This window comes from Zasmidium cellare (genome assembly GCF_010093935.1).
Source record: "Zasmidium cellare ATCC 36951 unplaced genomic scaffold M409scaffold_4, whole genome shotgun sequence".
In the NCBI taxonomy this organism is placed as follows: Eukaryota; Fungi; Ascomycota; class Dothideomycetes; order Mycosphaerellales; family Mycosphaerellaceae; genus Zasmidium; species Zasmidium cellare.
The window spans coordinates 986,077-1,004,241 of record NW_022986948.1 but is presented as its reverse complement, the minus strand read 5'-3'; the positions used below and the strand labels follow the sequence as shown (position 1 = coordinate 1,004,241).

The 18,165-nt window shown below is 53.7% G+C and overlaps 8 protein-coding genes across 8 annotated transcripts; 5 read left to right on the top strand and 3 right to left on the bottom strand.

Annotated features, from left to right (window-relative positions):
- Positions 1 to 674: 674 nt before the first annotated feature.
- M409DRAFT_18244 (uncharacterized protein) lies at positions 675 to 1,214 on the top strand (the record flags this gene model as incomplete). Its single annotated transcript, XM_033804419.1, has 2 exons — positions 675 to 896; positions 948 to 1,214. 2 exons carry the CDS (start codon positions 675 to 677, stop codon positions 1,212 to 1,214), a joined length of 489 nt encoding a protein of 162 aa, XP_033672903.1.
- A 669-nt stretch (positions 1,215 to 1,883) lies between these two features.
- Positions 1,884 to 2,551, top strand: M409DRAFT_50611 (uncharacterized protein; the record flags this gene model as incomplete). Its single annotated transcript, XM_033811581.1, has 2 exons — positions 1,884 to 1,989; positions 2,163 to 2,551. The coding sequence occupies 2 exons, from the start codon at positions 1,884 to 1,886 to the stop codon at positions 2,549 to 2,551; spliced, it is 495 nt and encodes a 164-aa protein (XP_033672902.1).
- Positions 2,552 to 3,421: 870 nt separating this feature from the next.
- M409DRAFT_50610 (uncharacterized protein) lies at positions 3,422 to 6,610 on the bottom strand (the record flags this gene model as incomplete). The annotated part of the gene is made up of 1 exon (XM_033811580.1): positions 3,422 to 6,610. One exon carries the CDS (start codon positions 6,608 to 6,610, stop codon positions 3,422 to 3,424), a length of 3,189 nt encoding a protein of 1,062 aa, XP_033672901.1.
- Positions 6,611 to 7,766: 1,156 nt separating this feature from the next.
- Positions 7,767 to 8,185, top strand: M409DRAFT_18242 (uncharacterized protein; the record flags this gene model as incomplete). Its single annotated transcript, XM_033804418.1, has 3 exons — positions 7,767 to 7,815; positions 7,871 to 7,969; positions 8,028 to 8,185. The coding sequence occupies 3 exons, from the start codon at positions 7,767 to 7,769 to the stop codon at positions 8,183 to 8,185; spliced, it is 306 nt and encodes a 101-aa protein (XP_033672900.1).
- A 128-nt stretch (positions 8,186 to 8,313) lies between these two features.
- M409DRAFT_63519 (uncharacterized protein) lies at positions 8,314 to 8,852 on the bottom strand (the record flags this gene model as incomplete). Its single annotated transcript, XM_033815634.1, has 2 exons — positions 8,314 to 8,547; positions 8,598 to 8,852. The coding sequence occupies 2 exons, from the start codon at positions 8,850 to 8,852 to the stop codon at positions 8,314 to 8,316; spliced, it is 489 nt and encodes a 162-aa protein (XP_033672899.1).
- Positions 8,853 to 10,724: 1,872 nt separating this feature from the next.
- Positions 10,725 to 12,212, bottom strand: M409DRAFT_18240 (uncharacterized protein; the record flags this gene model as incomplete). The annotated part of the gene is made up of 4 exons (XM_033804417.1): positions 10,725 to 10,940; positions 11,013 to 11,623; positions 11,679 to 11,844; positions 11,913 to 12,212. The coding sequence occupies 4 exons, from the start codon at positions 12,210 to 12,212 to the stop codon at positions 10,725 to 10,727; spliced, it is 1,293 nt and encodes a 430-aa protein (XP_033672898.1).
- Positions 12,213 to 12,883: 671 nt separating this feature from the next.
- On the top strand, positions 12,884 to 14,803 carry M409DRAFT_63524 (uncharacterized protein; the record flags this gene model as incomplete). The annotated part of the gene is made up of 8 exons (XM_033815635.1): positions 12,884 to 12,934; positions 12,983 to 13,208; positions 13,259 to 13,539; positions 13,595 to 13,765; positions 13,859 to 14,036; positions 14,085 to 14,350; positions 14,417 to 14,583; positions 14,641 to 14,803. 8 exons carry the CDS (start codon positions 12,884 to 12,886, stop codon positions 14,801 to 14,803), a joined length of 1,503 nt encoding a protein of 500 aa, XP_033672897.1.
- A 1,122-nt stretch (positions 14,804 to 15,925) lies between these two features.
- M409DRAFT_50606 (uncharacterized protein) lies at positions 15,926 to 16,966 on the top strand (the record flags this gene model as incomplete). The annotated part of the gene is made up of 2 exons (XM_033811579.1): positions 15,926 to 16,061; positions 16,116 to 16,966. The coding sequence occupies 2 exons, from the start codon at positions 15,926 to 15,928 to the stop codon at positions 16,964 to 16,966; spliced, it is 987 nt and encodes a 328-aa protein (XP_033672896.1).
- Between the last annotated feature and the right edge of the window lie 1,199 nt (positions 16,967 to 18,165).

Here is an 18,165-nt window from a genome sequence, read left to right as displayed (position 1 = left end):
GATTGTCGCAAGCAACGCAGCCGGAGAACAGCAGAAACGGATGTGCAGTGGTTATGACTGGCACTCGGCGGGAGAGGCGTGCGACTATATGGTCGGCGGAGTGGTCAGGGAAGACGAGGGCGAGGGCTGGCGGTGGGAATGGTAAGGGCGGCGGCGAAAGGCTGAAGGTTACTTGGTCGGTGTGGTTGTGGTGCGGATGGATTATTTCGGGCGGCGAGTCCGCGCCAAACCTCGCCAGCAGGGCAGAAACGCGCAGAGGCAAGTCAGTCAGCTGCCGCTCTTCTCCCGACCGCCCAGCAGAACGAGAAGATCAACCATCCCTCACGCACGTCACTGCTGCTCAGTCACAATCCTGCACAGAGATTGTTGATCCGTCTGTTCGTACTGTACGTACACAGTGCTGCTGCTGTCTCCTGCCCTCCCCCAGATTGCCTCCCTCTCCGTCTCCTTCCTCGTCCACCGCCCACGGCAACAGGCCGCTCCGCTGTCGGTCGCACCGCCGTTGGCCTACACCACTACATACTATTCTTACTGATGAATGCATGTCGCTGCACGCTGCCAGCTCACCACCACGCACATAAACGCACCCTGGCCTGCTTCCGTCATCCCTCTCAGCTGACCCTTGAAGAGGCTTGAACTCCGTTTAGGGTATCTCCATCCTGTAACCAACCATCATGCCTTCGTCAACTCCGTCGACCCCTTCAGCCTTCCCTTGGTTCTACACTGCCTTCTTCCTCTACATTGAGCCCGTCGCCACCGCTGTCGGCGCCTACTATGCCTTTCTCGAGCAGCACCAGTACATGGAGTTGACGGTGCCATCTGTCACTGGCCTTGCCGGTGTCTCGACTCGCGAAAACGTTGTCCTCAATCAACTAGCGAATCTGTACTTTGTCTTTGTAAGTCATCAGCTACGGCGATCTCCTCATAGGCTGTGCTCATATCCGCAGGCTCTAAACGAAGCCTTCGTCTTGCGAGTAACCAACGACCACCGAGTCTGGAGCGTCTTCCTGCTCGGCCTGCTGATTGCCGACTTTGGCCATCTGTACAGCGTCAACGCCCTGGGATGGCCCGTCTACTACCAATTCTGGAACTGGAACAAAATGTATTGGGGCAACCTCGGATTCGTCTACCTCGGTGCTACCATGCGCACCGCATTCCTGCTGGGACTCGGCCTCCCCACCACATCGAGCAACCCCAAGAAATTCAAGACCTGAGACTGCCGATGATGAAAGACAAGACATGCACTGCAGCTCACATGCATGCACTCTCGCATCAGTCATCAGCTGAAGGAAGCTGTGCTGGCTGCTGAATCCATGATCCCAGCGCTTCGGATACGTTGAGACCGGCCCGAGTCCTGTCCACAGTTTTCACGCCCGTATGGCGACAACCTTATACCACCGCTCGGTACGCCTGAAGCAACAGCTCAAAATTCTCTCCAAACCCCCATCATTCGGCTAGACATGTTTCCACTCTCTCAACCTAGGCTTGAATGCACACCACATCAGCCCAGCCAATGGCCATGTTCCACCTGTACCAAACATCTCAACTTTTGCTCCCGTGCTCAGCACATCCTCCCAGCACCGCCGGCTCCCAGATGCTCTGTCACGAGCGACTCCACGAACCACTGTATCGGTATCCCAAACGTCCCGGCCTTTGTGGTATTGTATGGAAGCTTTCCACACTTCGACGACACTGCCACGACCCGAAGGAGAAGTGCCGTGTGAGCACATGTTTCCAGAAAAGCGCCAACTGCGATGTCGGCAAGTCTGCAACCGAAGAATCAACCCACTCGACATCATCAGTTCCAGTGAATGCGAGGTCGAGACAACATTGGCGGCGGCATTTGACAACGAACGCCTGCTGGTCTTCGATGTCCTTCTAGAATGCCTGCCTCAATGTTTGAGCCTGGTGACGAAACAAGAGTCAAATCGATCTCTTCGATCCACTACATCGAGCTCAGAGCATCCAGAACTGCCGCAGAAGCAATCTGTAAGTGGTCTCGTGTCAGCATACCGTTTCCGTCACCGCCATCGTTTTCGCCTGCGGTAAGAGATCCGCTGATCGGCATGGTTCTCGCAATACAACGGACAAAACATCAACGGAGATACTCGCCTGAGATGAACACGTTTCGGAGCGAAAACCCTCAGCTGCTTCTCATACAGTGAACCCTCGCGGTGTCATACGCAAAGCAGCACATGAGACTACTTCCAATCCCCAACCCTCTGCAAAGCATGCCCAGATCAGGCAGGGCAACACCGTCCAACCCTCGAAAAAGTCTCCAAGCACGGATCAAATGACACCTGGCCTCATCCAAACATCAAACCGCTCCGGCTATGAACAAGGAAAGCTTCACGGCCAACACAACGTATACCAGGGAGAGCAACAGCCCGCTACGACTCCATCCACAGACTTTCACGAATCCCTTATCATTATGATGGTGGCTGTCGTCAGAATCAAGGGTATCACGAGGCAGTGCAGTTCTACGCCTGTTCGAGAACACCCTGCTCGACCATTCTGTTGCATCTTTCTAGACCTTTCCTTGAGTACCTGAGCAGCTGAGCTGTGTCTCGTCATAATGATCAATCCAAGCTACCTAGAACTTCATCTACATAGTACATACGTAGTTGCTTGTAGGTGCAAGGTAGATGATGGAACCCAAGCCAGTCTGACTGCATCGCGAGTCAGTTGGCAAAGATCCAAAAATTCGCAGTTCATGTACAGGTATGTGACGATCCAGCAATGGAGATGCTGTCAGTAGTATTAGGAGAAAGAGAGAAAGACAGCAAGCAAGCGATTCGATCACACGAGCACTCTCCCTCCCAAAATCCACCACAAACCAAAAACTACCAACCCTTTCCCCCAAACGCACCCATCTCATCTCATCTCCCCCAATCTTCCCCAATCCACGCAAACCCATCCCCCAAAACCTGCCTAAAAGAGCAACCAAACCTCCATGATGCATCGCATCCTTCAAGAAACCTCCTCGCCGAATCTCCGTTCTTCCTGTGACTCTCCCTCTCCATTAGCCCGTCCATCCCCCGTTCTCAAACGCGGATATGATCGTTACTCGTTGATACTGGCGAGGAGGAATTCCTTCTTTCCCTATTCTGCTGTGTGGATGCGGCGAGGTGTTGAATGGCTGGGGAGGGAGAGGTATTTGATGGTATACCTTGGTGGATGGGGGAGGTGGTATATAGCTCTTTCTTTGGGGGTTGATTTGGACAAGTTGATTTGAATATGTGCGAGAATAGTTTCTTTTTTCTCTCTATCATGTACAAAACATGCAAGCAGCAATGCGAAAACGCCCACAAGAGCCTGCCCAAACAAAAAGACACATACATGCGTGATACACATATTGTCGTCGTAAAAAACCACCCATTAACATCAACATCATGATCATCATGTCTCTCTTCTTCTCTTTCTAAATTTTCGAAACCTTCTCACTATCCATACTCAACCACCTCTCAAAAACCCGACTCTCCAAATCCACACTATCCTGCCTGCCCCCATGATTCCCCTTCTTGCCCCGTCGGAAATACACCCTCTTCGCCCACTTCCACCCCTCCACACCGAGGAAGAACAACAAACTCGCCACAAACACAATCCCCCACTCCCAGCTGATTCCCGTATGGCGGAAAACCTGCCGATTGATAACGGGGATGTAGAGGATAGGGAAGATGGTGATGAAGCCCGCCATGATGGCCCAGAAGAGGAATTTGTTGCGCCACACGTCGAGCATCCATTGTGTGAAGTAGCGGTCGGAGTTGGGCTGCATCCGGAAGAAGGAGCGGCGCATGTCGACGACTTCCCAGGCGAGGAAGAGGGAGAACCACGTCAGGCACGCGAAGCAGGTGGCGCGCGCGCGGAAGATGGTGTCGCAGCCGTCGCCGATGGATTCGTTGCAGCGGTAGCCGATTTCGCCGCCGCCCCAGGGGTACAGGACGAGGACGAAGGCGGTGAGGCAGAGGGCGGCCAGCCAGATGCCCATGACGAGCATGTCGATCATGAGTTCGACGCTGAAGATGCCGCGCTTGAGGTTGTGTGGGGGCCGTTGGAGGACGTCGGGGGCTTTTTCTTGGAATCCTAAGCCCATGTCTGGGATGCCCGAGGTGATCATGATGACCCAGAGGATCTCGATGGGGGAGATAGGGAAGACGGAGAGGGACTCGGCATCCTTGAAGGCGAGGCCGATGAGGAGGACGAGCGCTTGGGAGATGTTTTGCGCGAGGAGGTGGAGGACGAATTTTTGGATGTTGTCGAAGGTGCGTCGGCCTTCTTCCACGGCTGCGAGGATCGAGGCGAAGTTGTCGTCCGTGAGGATGATATCTGAGGCGTCCTTTGCAACGTCTGAGCCTGCTTGGCCCATGGCGATGCCGACGTCTGCGCGTTTGAGAGAAGGGCTGTCGTTGACGCCGTCACCGGTCATGGCGCAGAAGCGGTTGCGTCGGTGGAGGGCTTCGATCATGCGGACTTTGGTGTTCGGAGCACATCTCGCAATTACGAGAGGCAGGACAGGGAGGTTGTCAATGTCCGAGTCGCTGAGGGCGTCGAATTGGGAAGCGGTCATGACCATGGAGTCGGTGACATCTTTGCTGAGTTCGTACATTTTGGAGGGTAGGATGCCAACTTGGGAGGCGATTGCTCGCGCTGTGCCTGGGTGGTCGCCCGTGAGCATGTGGACTTCAATGCCGGCTTCGTGGCAGCGGCGGACAGATGGGGCGGTTTCTGGGCGAGGAGGGTCGAAGATGCCCACGAGACCTTTGAAGTCGAGTTCCTTCTCGACGGCGTTGCGGTCAAGTTCTTGGCCTTCCTCGTACGTCTCGTTGTAGTCTTTGCTGGCGAGAGCAAGGACACGCAGACCGTGTGTCGCGAGAGCCTCCATGTTCTGCAGAATCTCATCCCGGAATTCCTCGGTCATTGGGGTGGACTCGCCCTTTTCGTTGACATACGTGACGCAGGAGGCAATGACTCGCTCCACTGCGCCCTTGGTATAGGTGTACATCTTCTCGGTGTGAAGGTCCTTGTAGATGACGCTCATCTTCTTGATGTCGGAATCGAAGGGGAACTCGTGAAGCATTTTCATGGCCGGGTGCTCGCCAGCAACAGAGGCTCGTCTGTTCCATTGGAAACGTGAGGCAAAGACTTGAATGGCGATCTCTGTTGGGTCACCACGTGCATGCCACTCGCCCGCGTCAGTACGATGTACAGTTGCGAGGTTGGCAAGTGATGCTACGCGGAGGTAGTCCTTCAAAGCCTCGTTGTCTTGAAGCAGCGCCGAATAGTCGGCCTTTTCAGCTTTGTCCTGCATCTGGACGCTGCGCGGGTCTTTTGCGATGAACGAGATGTCACCTTTGGTTGGGTTGAAGGGTTCGTCGCTCTCTCCGATGGTGTAAGTGCCTTTGGCTGGAATCCATGTTTTCTTCACAACCATCTTGCCTTGGGTTAGGGTTCCGGTCTTATCAGAGCAGATATCAGTGACACCACCCAACGCTTCGAGCGAACGTAAGTTTCGCACAATAACGTTCCGTTCAACCATGCGCTTAGTACCGGCAGCCATTGTGATCGTGAGCACGACGACGAGCGAGGCTGGAATCATGGACAAGCCTGTAGCCACGGCATAGATGATGACCTCGCGCTGGTTGCGGAAGTCGTTGGCTGCGAGGACGATGATAGCGCAGATGACAGCGATGAGGAAGAGCAAGACTGCTAACCGTGACAGCTTCTTCTGCAGCGGTGTGCCAACGTTGACTCCCAGGAAGTGGCCGACGGCATCGGTGCAGGTCAGGACAGCGGCTTGGATGTAGTGATAAAATGCGGATGTGCCGTCTTCCTTCTGCTTGACCGGCCGGCGTTTGCTATCCTTCTTTCGAAGAGCAGCGGCAATCGAGCCGATCTCAGTGAACATACCCGTGGCAAAGGCAATGCCTGTTGCCCGCCCCTTCGTAACCGTAGACGAGCTGTAGGCAACGTTGAGCCTGTCTCCAGGACCGGTGGACTCTTCGAAGATCTCATTGGCGTTCTTACGGACAGGCAGAGACTCGCCAGTGAGGAGGGCTTCGTCAGTCTCGAAGTTGACGGGATCAATAAGTCGAATGTCGGCGGGAATGGTGTCTCCCGTCTTCAATTCAACCAGATCACCCGGGACCATCTCGACAGTGGGAATGCTCACAGACTGTCCATCGCGAACGGCCTGGGCTGTAGGTGAGCTGAGCGATCGCAGCGAGTCCATAGTTTTGGCAGCCTGATACTCTTGGAAGAAGCCGACGGCAATGTTGACGAAGATGACACCGGCCACGACACCTCCTTCGATCCATGACTGGATGGCAAAGGAGACAACCATGGCAAGGATCAGAACCAGTGTCATGGCATTGGCAATCTGCCTGGTGAGAATCTTTCCAGGATTGACGCCCTCTCCATCACCCAGTTCATTGCGGCCATGCTCCTCGAGTCTCCTCTTTGCCTCGGCCGTAGTCAGACCATCATCGATATCGGTCTGCAGCTCCTCCACCACCTGCTTCCATTGCAGGGAATGAGCTGGCTTCGAAAGTGGCTTGTTGGATTGGCCAGATACGTGATCGCTGGTAATCTCTTTCGGTCCCTCCTTACCCATCTTGGCCTGTCATGTAGTAGGTCGGAAGTGAGGTGTTATTGATCGTGAGCGAGGAATGTGATGTGTTTCTTTCAAGCGAGTGAAGCTTCTTTGACGATTCTCAAACGATCGTCTGTGGCGGAAAGGTTGAATGTGGTGGAATGCCAATACATTGCGGCGTGACAACATACTTATGTATCTGGGCGAGAACCCACCTGGTGGTGAAGGACAAGAAGCGAGTTCTTGGAACCCAAGACCGCTGAAAGGTCGAAGACTTGGCGTCTGCCGACTAACGAACATTCTATCCCGACCCATTGGCAAAGATGGGTGTTCTTTGTGTCACGAGATACGTACTCCAACCTGACCCCCTGGACAGTCGTTCAGCCATTGTCATCATACCGGCAGGCTGTCTCGATGGTCTTCTTGATACGTCCATTCAAGTCGAAACAGCATATCGTGAAAGGCGTGGTGAGGTGGAAGTCGAGCCGGAGAAGGCATTCTTTGCCACCCCTCAGCGGAATTGGAACAACCAGAGGCCCCGCGGAGTGGCCTTGCCAAGAGAGCGGAGCGGAAGGGGGAGTGAGAGTTTGGCGGAGCACGTGCGCCAAGGAAGCATGCGTAGCATTATCGCCACAACGAACGTACGCATTGGCTGAGAGGCGACGCCCAGACGTGCAGAAGCTTGGGAGGGCGGCGGAGGATGACGTGACAAGGCCGAGACAGAGGAGACGACGGCGACATTGCACGGCTAACGGTCCGAACAAGAGATTTCCAAGAACGCTAATCGCGAAGTCTGCCTGGTGGCAAGCGAGGTCGAAAGATCAATGATAGAGAGAGTGGTGGTGTTGTCTGTCGTCGGGAAGCCGCTGACGGCAGCAGATCGGATAATGCGGTCTGCCTGAGGCACAAATATGACATCACGACAGATCTGAGTGAGTGTCTTGGCGGCCAGCGGCGAGACCCCCTTCGACCGAGGGGTACCGATTGTTGATTCCTAAACACTGCATGTGCTCAGGCAAGATTGCGTGCTGCTACTACGTTTGCCCCTCTTACATCAATTCCAACAATCTCTTTCAAACAACCACGTCTCCGGACACAACAGTTGCCCACCATTTCTTCCCTCATCAGAACCTTCCGCAGCTTCTTCAGCAGCACCAGCAACAACCCACAAGCCATCATGGCCGCAAAGACCAAGGCACAGGACATCATTGACAACAATGCAGTTGGTATGGAAGACTTCCATCGAAGTGGATATCAGATGAGATGCTGACTTTTTCCCAGCGGTCTTCTCCAAGTCGTACTGCCCATACTGCAAGGCCACCAAGTCGCTGTTGAGCGAGCTGGGCGCAAAGCCATACATCATCGAGCTCGACCAAGTTGGTACGTACACAAATCTACCTACCCATCATATTGAGGTAGAGGCTAACAAACTTGCCAGATGACGGCGCCGCCATCCAAGATGCCCTCCAGGAGATCACCAACCAGCGCTCCGTCCCAAACATCTTCATCGACCATAAGCACATTGGCGGCAACTCCGAGCTGCAGTCCAAGAAGAGCGAGCTGCCAAACCTGTTGAAGCAGGCCAACGCCGTCTAGATACCCAACGAGACAGAAAGATGAGACAGGACATTGTAGAACGCGAATGAAAGAGCTGCATTGATCCCTGAGATTTCGTACTATATCATTCCCATACCTTTCGTTACAATAATCTGGTCGTGAATGCTCTAGTCCAGCTCTCCAGCAGCTGCCATCTTGCGCATCGCTTCAATGCTGGAGTGTACAGCCATCTTGGCCCCCTCTTTGCGCTGTTGTATGAGCTTCTTGTGCTCTTCGCTGCCCTCTGCAACTTCTTCGCGCCACTCAAACGTATACGTCATGTTCAAATCGTGCTCTTCAAGGCTCGCTCCATCGGAGACAGTATTTGTAATCAAAGCACCGCTCGGTTGCCAGAAATCGACCTGTCCTTAAGTCAGCCTCGAAGTACGATAGCATAGCCAGAACAACACACCTTTGTAGGATAATAGCTCTTGCACACCTCCCTCACAGTCTTCTTCTCGAAGCCCTGGACCGCCTTGAAGTGCGCCTCTCGCACAACTTCGTTCTCCTTCTCTTCAATCACATCGCACGCCTCGATCACAGGCACGAAGTCCTGCGCTTTCCTGATCTTCCTCTGTAGACCCTTCCAGATCTGATCGCGCGTCAGGACTGGCGTGGCTCCAGCTGGGTTGATCGCCTCGGTGTAGGCGCAGTTGATTGTGACCATGGTGACCTGAAAGTGTTGTGATACACACTGTTTGGAGATTCAATGGTGGAACAGCTACTGCGTTGGTAGGCGGGGAGGCTGGGGATCCGTGGACGCTTTGATGGCCAAGGAAACTTTGCTTCCTGATGGCACTCGCCTTCTTAAGTACACAACACTTCCTCAAAACTTCTCGTCTACTCAAGGTACCTGACTAGTGACGACCTTGCCACAATCACGATATCATCGCCAAGGGGCCTCCGGACAGAAGCTGGAATTTGTAACAGACAAGACAAGGCCTACCGGACCTCGCACTCTTTCGGTGTCTCCCCAAGTCCGTCTCGGCACGAGCATCAACCTCATCGAAGGCGAATCAATACCAAGACGGGACGAAGGATACACCGTCTGAGACACAATTGATCGAAGAAGTTTCGTTTGGGAAAGAAATGTTACATCACAAAGGTCGCCGATTTTCCTCGACTCGTCAAACCATCTCGCGTTTTGCAGAACGCCCCGTTTGCGCATGCCTTCACCCTTATCCTTCCAGAAGCATTTCATTTACTTTCCATCAACAGGTGTACTCATGATTCATCTTCAAGTTCATCACAAAGAAACATTTCGTATCGTCGCTTCAGAAATTCCTTCCCAGTTTCCACCTCGCAATCCAATAAACGCCAACTCATCAAGTATTAGGGATCACGAATCAGGAACACACAGGCTTCGACGTCTGCGCCGGCTTCCCATCGCAGGAGTTTTGGTCATAACACCTGCAACAATGTCAGCGCTTTCATGGACCTGGCAATTGGGGCAAGACGACTCACGCGCCATAGCGCTTCATGCACTCGAGGTTTATCATATCCTTGCAAATCGTTGACGGCGTGCAATCTGGCTTCGACACTGCTAAGGCTGGGATGGGTGTGATCTCCGATGAGATGCTGGTGGTAGTTGTCCCATTGGCCGGTATTGAGGCCATCACAGAGGCTGACGGTGCTGGAGCCTGTCTTGCGAGAGCTGCACCGGGTTGTGCGTCGGGGCTCCGTACAATGCTGTCTGGTCTTTGAACGACACCCGCCACCGCTGGACTGAGGAGCAATGCGAAGCAGGAGATCGAGGCACGCATGTCTTGGCTTGGCTTGTTGAAGAGGATAGATCTGGATACCGAGGAAGCGGGTGTAAGAACCCGTTGATCTGAGTTCTTGGTAGATGGTCGATCACGAAAAGATTGTGGGAAACGATCGTGGGAAAAGATTGGGTCTTCCATGGTGTGCCGTCCGCAACTCCATATATGAGCAGGATCTTCAACACCCACGCACGCTCCGATGCACAATTTTCTGACGCAACCCTCCCTCCCCTCGATGTGGTATGTGCGACAACGTGGCAGCCAAGGGCCCTTCATCGCTGATAAGGAACGAGAGCGTATGAGCTCAGGTCGTGCGAGGGCCAAAGATGGCATCTTAAGCGTGTGCGGAATGAGGAGCTTCGTCTGGAATGCAAGATCTCCTGAACCCAATGACCAGGTTTCGCATTCGCCAGGTTCGAGGGCACGACACCATTTCCTTTCGGCACGTTCGGAAGGACGTAGGTCCGCTCGAATACTTCGGACTCGCCGTCGTGTTTGCCGCATGAATGGTGCTACCCATACCAGACGACGGGATAAGGATCGACGGCGTCATGTTCCCTCCTGAGGCGAACAAGAATGCAGGCTGTCCCGAACACCTGGATCATGACAAACCTCTGTCAACAGCTTACGACGACGGCGAGAGAAATCTCAAGAGGGTAAAGTAGTCGACGGAGGGTGGTATTTTGGTCTTGAACCCCGTTCCACGACGTCTGCGACATCGCCGAATGGACCAATTCTTACTTGAGAAGTCTGACCACCTTCAGCACACCGTTCGGCTATGAAGTATGCTTCATCTCCTCGAACTCGCGTTTCGCTTCCTCAAGCAGTCCAGGCCGCATCAAGATATCGACAGCAGCAGCCGACAACGCCTTGGCGACCCGAAGCGCAAGACCATGTGCCTCTTCCGTCCTCGCCGCTCCTTCGAAATCGGGAGTGTGAGGCCCGCCGAGCTGGTTCCCATCCTTATCCTCACTTCGGATCCAGAAATTGGGCTGCAGCAGAGATCTTTGGGTCAGCTTTGAACACACAAATACGGCAAGTGATTCACGGGTAGATTGACTCACGCTGATACTAGGCATCGCATAACTAACGTTGCCCTGATCTGTGCTCGCCATCGTGGTGCCATTGACCCAATCCAGATCCGGGGTTGCGATCTTCCCACCTAGAGAGATGAATGCTTCGCGATATCGAGCTCCTAGGACCTTGTTGGGCATGTGGTCGTCATACGCCCCCTTGGGTGTAACCTTGAGGGTAGCGCCAGTGGCATGAGCGCCTGCTTCGAAGCATTTCAGGACACGCTCGTTGAGGGCGGCTCTTCGGGCGCGGTTACTTGAACGAACGACGAACATGCCTGAGGCGTAGGCGTGGATGATGTTGGGTCGGAGGCCGCCGTTGGTGATGTGTCCTTGGATGATGTCGCCTGGTTGTGTTTGCTGTCGGAGGACGGAGATGGAGTTGTATGCGGTGATCAGGGCGTCTAGTGCGTTGATGCCGTCCCAGGGTCGTGCTGCGGCGTGGGCTTCTTTGCCGAAGTATTCGACTTTGAAGCTTTGGTAGGCTGCTGTTCGCATCAAAGCGCTATCGGGGCCGATGCCAGGATGCGAAATGAGGGATATGTCGACGTTGTGGTCTTTGTAGGCGCCTGCTTCGAGCAGTTTGATCTTGCCACCGCCGCCTGACCATCGATCAGCTGTTGGACACAGGCTGAAGTTCTTTCTTCGATATCATACCTTCTTCTGCGGGCGTGCCGAATAGAACGACTTTACCACCGAGATCGTTCTTCTGCAGCGTATCGGCGGTCGCAAGAGCACCTCCAACCGAAGCAACAGCAATAAGGTTATGCCCACAAGCATGCCCAATACCTTTCAGAGCATCATACTCAGCATTAAACGAAACCTAAAATCACCACATCATTAACCAACCACTCTCACAACAACAAAAAACAATAGGTAACTACTCGCCACAGGCCCCTTCCTCCCACTATTGAAAACCGCCACAAACGCCGTCTCAATCCCATAAGCCGAAGGCGTAACTTTCCATCCAGCCTTCCCGCTCAGATACTTCGTCAGCACCTCATGCGCATGGAACTCCTTGTATTGCAGTTCCGGATGATCGTGGATCTCAAGCGAGACCCTTCTAAGCTCGTCGTGAAGCCCGTCAATGTGGGAGGAGATGGAGCTTAGGTAGGGGTTTTGGGTTTCGGCGTGGGAGACCATTATGAAGTCGTCGTCGTTTGTTTGGTCGGGAATGGTATGGTCGCGCATTGCGATGAGGTGGATTTGTTAGTTGGGTGGTGGTGTAGAGGGGTGATGTTGAGGGCAGCTCGGGACGAGAGGCCGACGCAGGTGGGCGGCGTTGCTGGCTTTGTTGTTCTCTTCTTTCGCCTTCGCATCTTTCGCCTATCGGATATGCATTGTACGCTATCGTGCAGCGAATGCTGGTCGCTTCAACGACACGCCTGCCGAATTGACAAGGAGGTTGAAGTACTTTCGTTGCAAAGACACCAGGTCTAAAAACTCACCGTCGTCATCGCCATCTTACCATTTCTACGCGTTGGTCGCGTCGTCGACGACATCTCGTGGAGGAACGGTACACCGTGACTTACAGACAGGACGACGAGAGATCTCTGGACGTATGCTGGACGAAAAAGGAAAACGGAGAGGTGGATGAAAGGGTCTCGTTCGTCGTGCTACCACCACGGCGAGAGTTTCCTCCTAGCTGGCGGTTCGCCTGACAAACCCCGCCCTCAGCTCGCGAATGCTGAGAGGATGCAGCAAAATAGGGCAGTAGGGTTCCTTGTGGTCGTCCGACGAAGGGCCTGTCAGAAGAGACTACTTGGCGAGTACGGGGTGAGATGTAAGATAGGTGATCGGAGAAGTATTACTTGACCTGCTCTCCCACGCTCTGCCGCATTCTTGGGAAGCAAGATTCAGAAATGGCATTGATAGCACAGGCGACGGCGGCACTCGGTATCTTGTGCATTTTTGTAAGCCTATCGCGATGAAGAGGCGTACGAGCCTGCTGACACGAATAGGCTGCGTTGTATCTCATCGGATCATGTGTCTACAACGTATACTTCCACCCACTATCACGATACCCTGGCCCGCGATTCTGGGCAGCGTCTCAACTGCCTTGGACGTACCACGTATTCAAAGGAGATCTTGCGAAGCCTATCATTCCTCGACTGCACGAGAAGTATGGACGAGTAGTCCGCATAGCGCCTGACAGACTGGTCTATGCCGATGCTTCAGCATGGAGAGGCAAGAAATGAACATATCAGACCACGGCTAGTATCGCTGACGTGAACTAGATCTCTACGTCCAAAAGTCCAGTACAGGACAACAAAACCCACGAGACCCTAGCAAGTTCCTTCCAGCGCCCAAAGGAGGGATCAACAGTATCCTCTTAGCAGACGATCGCAGCCATGCACGTTTCCGCAGCTTCCTGTCACCGGCCTTCAGCACGAAGGCTATGGATGAACAGCGAGATATAGTCAGGGGCTACGTCGACCTGCTCATCAAAGGTGTGGCCACGAGTGCTAAAGAGGGGCCTCATGATATGGTCGCCTGGCTGAATTGGACATCTTTCGACGTGAGTATCAGTCAAGCTTTTCAGCTTGGCGAGGTGTTGCTGAGCACATCTACAGATCATTGGCGACCTATGCTTTGGAGAGTCGTTTGACGGTCTGGTCAAGAGACGAGAACATCCTTGGATATACTTCATTTTCCATCACGTCACAACTGGTCTGATGGTGGCCCACTTGCACTCTACATTCCCTTGGACTAGACGGTTTCTACCTTATCTGTCTTCAAACGAGGTACGTCGGAGTTGCACAATAAACCCAGACCGGTCACTTGTCTTGTTTCTTTAGATCTGCCGAGCTTATGCACGTCATCTAACACACTCGTAGGCCTTGCAAAGTCGCCTTCAACACAGACAGATGACCATCGAGAAGGTCAAGAGTCGAATCGATCGAGGGGAGACAGATAGGCCAGACTTCATCACACTGGCCTTGCGCGATCATGGCAAGCAGCAGCCACTTAGTCTGGCTGAACTTGTTCCAAACATGATGACCCTCATCATAGCCGGTATGTACGGAGCACACATATCACAAGCCAATGACCAATATCTTCTAGGAAGCGAGACGACCGCAGGTGCTCTTGCCGGCGCGTTGTACTTGCTATGCAGAAACAACCAGGTGTACAGACGTCTCGTGGCCGACATCCGGGCCGCATTCGCAACAGACGATGACATTGACATCCACAGACTTAATCAGCTCGAGTACCTGACGGCTGTGCTACGCGAGTCACTTCGTTTGTATCCTCCGGTTCCAACAGAATGGCATCGGCGCATCGCGGATCCAGCAGGACAGCTGGTTGCTGGCGAGTGGGTACCGTACGGGGTAAATGCTTTCCTGTACCATTACATCAACACGCCTCCGCTAACTTGCATGCCTTCTGCGCCTCAGACCTTCTGCGGCGTAGCACAATATGCAGCAAACCGTTACAAACCTGCTTTCCGCGACGCCGACTCCTTCGTGCCCGAACGCTGGCTCGGCGACGCCAAGTATGCCGCGGACGAGCTGGAGCTGGTGCAGCCGTTCGCGATAGGGCCACGCAACTGTCTTGGGCAGAGGTGAGACTTGTTTGTGAGATGGGCTTCTTCCGCCCGTAGTGCTAACGACAAGCACAGCCTGGCGTACATGGAGATGCGGCTGATCCTCGCTCGTCTTCTCTACAACTTCGACTTTACCCTATCGGAACCTGACAGGGATTGGATCGACGATCAAAGTACCTTTGGATTGTGGCAGAAAGTGCCCTTGATGATGAACGTTGTCCCTGTGGGCGTGAGTTAGCGAGCAGGTATCGTGCCGACAAACAGCCGCTGCGCTTCAAACGGAGAAATCGTTGTCCACGCCGAAGCAAGACTTACATTCGAAGAGAGGTCCTCTTGAAGACAACAGCTAGCAGAAGGTTTATGTGTATGAAAAGCTAATTTCGACATAGGACCTGCTTTGAGTGTCCTACGCATAGCAATCTCGCTGCTATGGATGTCTCTCTCATCGACGTATGCACAGCATAAAGACGTCTGACGTTTAGTGAAACGAGAGCGCCAGCTATCACCTCTTATCCTGCTCGATTCCCAATTGCGCAAACGCGTTTTTAGACCGGTGTGAAGTGCGAGCTATCTTCGGCAGAACTGGTGTCATCAACAAGCCCCTCGGCAGCCGATATGGCGGACAGGGGTCGTTCTAACCTACATCGACGTTTGTGGCTTTCCTACTCAACTACCTTGCTTGCTCAGCTTTCGTCTTTGGGCATGTCCTCTCCAATGGCAGCTGTTCAAGCGAAGACAGATTCTGAGCGCTTCTGGAAAATGCTCTGCCACGTGGGGAGTTGTCTTCGGGCAGGTTTTCTGCAGGTCCCGATTGTTCGGGCCGGGATATGCTAGCCGCTTCACGAAGATCGAGTGCCAGAGCGAAAGTACCGATTGCAACTGTCTGGCTTGATCAGCTCACACACCACGGCTCCCCAAGCCAACCAGCCTCTCCACTAACCTGCAGATCTAGACCGCTCTGTCCTGGCTCTTCACACCTCCACGTGACTGCAAGACCCCAAGCGCTGAGCAGCAAGGATGTCCTCGAAGCTGTTCCATGTGCGAGGTTGAACGAAACAGGCCTGGCTATCCATATCCATCCGTAGCTAAACTCTCTGCCGCGGAGGTAGGCCTTTGCTGCTTCTTGAGAGGCTGCTCTACATGCCTATGACTCTCGGTGACACAATCTACCCATCACAAGAGGTGAGGCAGATGAGGCACACGGTGAAGGGTTGTCTACCTTTTAAATCTCGGAGGCCTGCTTCTCGCGCTGCTCGCTGACGTTTCGATCTGCACCCTCTCTCACCACTGCGCAGCACAGTGAAGCAAATCTGCAACCATCTCAGAAGCTATTGCCAAGTCACATGCCACACTCCCCCCAATGGCTGATTCTAGGAGCATCCAGTTCAGTGCTGAACCCCTGTTCGTATCTCCTGAGCGTCTGGTGCTCGACAACGACGTGAACGCTTTTCAGCGTGAGGATGGGCAACAACAGAGCCACCATCATCAGACAGTCTGTACGCGCATCGCCTCCCACGCCGCTCATCGAGCACGAAGCTGACAGCTTGCAGGGGCCTCACAGAACCAGCAGCAGCAGCAAAGATCTGACCTACCCTTGCACAACATGTCGGAGTGGTCATTCCCGACACAACATGCTCTTCGGAACCTCCCGCCCACTCCCATCTCACCCTTCAGACCATTGAGACCACTATCAGAGGACGAGAAGCTCGCCTTCCCATGTCCTGGTGATGCCGATAGTTGCTGGAATCTGGAGCTTTGTCCCAAACATCGACAGTGCTCGCCCAAGTCGCAACACCAGCAGCCACCAGATCATCAGCAACACCAACACCAATCCCTCCCGAAGTTCAACCACGCGAGATCAATGTCCGCAGCCCAAGTCCCCCAGATCCCCAACCCACGTCGACGGAGCGCCCCGACCTCAGACCTCGAGCCACCACCAGCAAAGATGAAGCGCAACGCAACAGAACCAGAAGAAACCGACCCGGAAATCTCAAACTCCCGCCACAACAGCTACCACAGCTCCATAACCCGCGACGCCCTCAATAAAAACCGCGGCCGCGTCCCACACAACCTCGTCGAGCGCCGCTACCGCGACAACCTCAACAACCAAATCGAATCCCTGCGCCTCACGCTCCCCTCCCTCAAAGACGCCCAGCCCTGCACCGACATCACGCTCGAAGACACGTCCTCCCCGCGCATGCCGTCCAAAGCCGTCATCATCTCCACGGCCGCGACGTACATCAAGGACATGGAGAATGAGCGCACGCGGCTGCTGGCGGCGAATAAGGCGTTACAGGAGCAGGTTTGTGGACTGCAGAAGTTGGTGCGGTGTGATGATTGTAATGTGCTGCAGTATTTGAATACGATGAATTTGGCGGTGCAGTTGCCGACGCCGTCGTAGGTGGGCGGTTGGTGGTGTTGTTCTTGATGGGCGATGTTCGTTCGTCTGTTCGTCGGCTGATTTGTGTGTGCGGGTTCTTAAGCGTAGCGTTTCAGGAGAAAAGTCAGGAGTTTGATGATCGATGGGATAGACTGGGTGCGGTTCTGGGTATTTCTGGTTAGTATTGACGGGTTCTTTGGCTTTTGGAGGGAGGAGGGAGACCGTCTCCTTCCCACTACAACGATGACGGCGATGGCGGAAGAGACTTTACCGAGAAAACAAAACGATAATCAAAATAGAAAGAAGAAGAAGGGGCAATCCTCACAAGGCTGTCCAATCAACACCTCTCCACTATCACTGTTCCACAACATCTGCATCGCCGGTCATGCGCCTCGACGACGTGCATGACCAGCCACACACACGCAACAACAACGATATGTGTCGGGCGATATCTCCTTGCGTCAATAAAGCTCGCTCTTAACAAAAGCATCCCTACATAGTATCGCTGCCCTCCTTTCCCTTTGACCAACGAGAAGATGCCACCAAAACCCATCCCCATCACCCTCTGCGCGCAAATGTACTGCTCGAAGAGCGTATCGCACGGGCACAAGTATTGCGCAGATCGTTAGTCCCCTCTTCTTCCACTCGAAACGAGAGATTTTGCCAACTCGACGTTATGTAGATGAATGCAACGAGTCTTCTTGCTTGGTGGATGCTTTGGGGGATACGGGGAAATGCGTTACTCGTGAGTTGCTCCTTATGTTCGCGGTTCGGGGTTGTGTTGTGCAGGCTAGGAATGTGACTTTGTTCTGTAGATGGGCCGTACATGAAGTCGCCGCCGGACAAGAGGTCGAGGAGATGAGGGTGGTTGATGCGGAAGTCGGGACTTGGAGGGTCGAGAGTACGATTAGGAGTTCCGCGAGGCTTTTTTTCTGCTTTGAAAGAGAGATCACTGTAGGGGAGCTGGACTGTTTCGTCACCAGTACGCATGGAGTTAGGTGTTGTTTATCATCTCAAGACTACAGCGAGATTTGTGGTCAGCACTGGAGAGTGTTCGAGTGTGTGGAGTCACGGTAGAGGGTCTGGGAGAGTCGAAACACGGAGAAGTGATCAAGAATGCGAATTGGGTCTATCTGACACCACCACATCTCGAGTTTAGGAAAACGCCATGAACGCCGGCAGACACATGGATTATCTCGCTTAGCCTTGTGGAGCCAGGT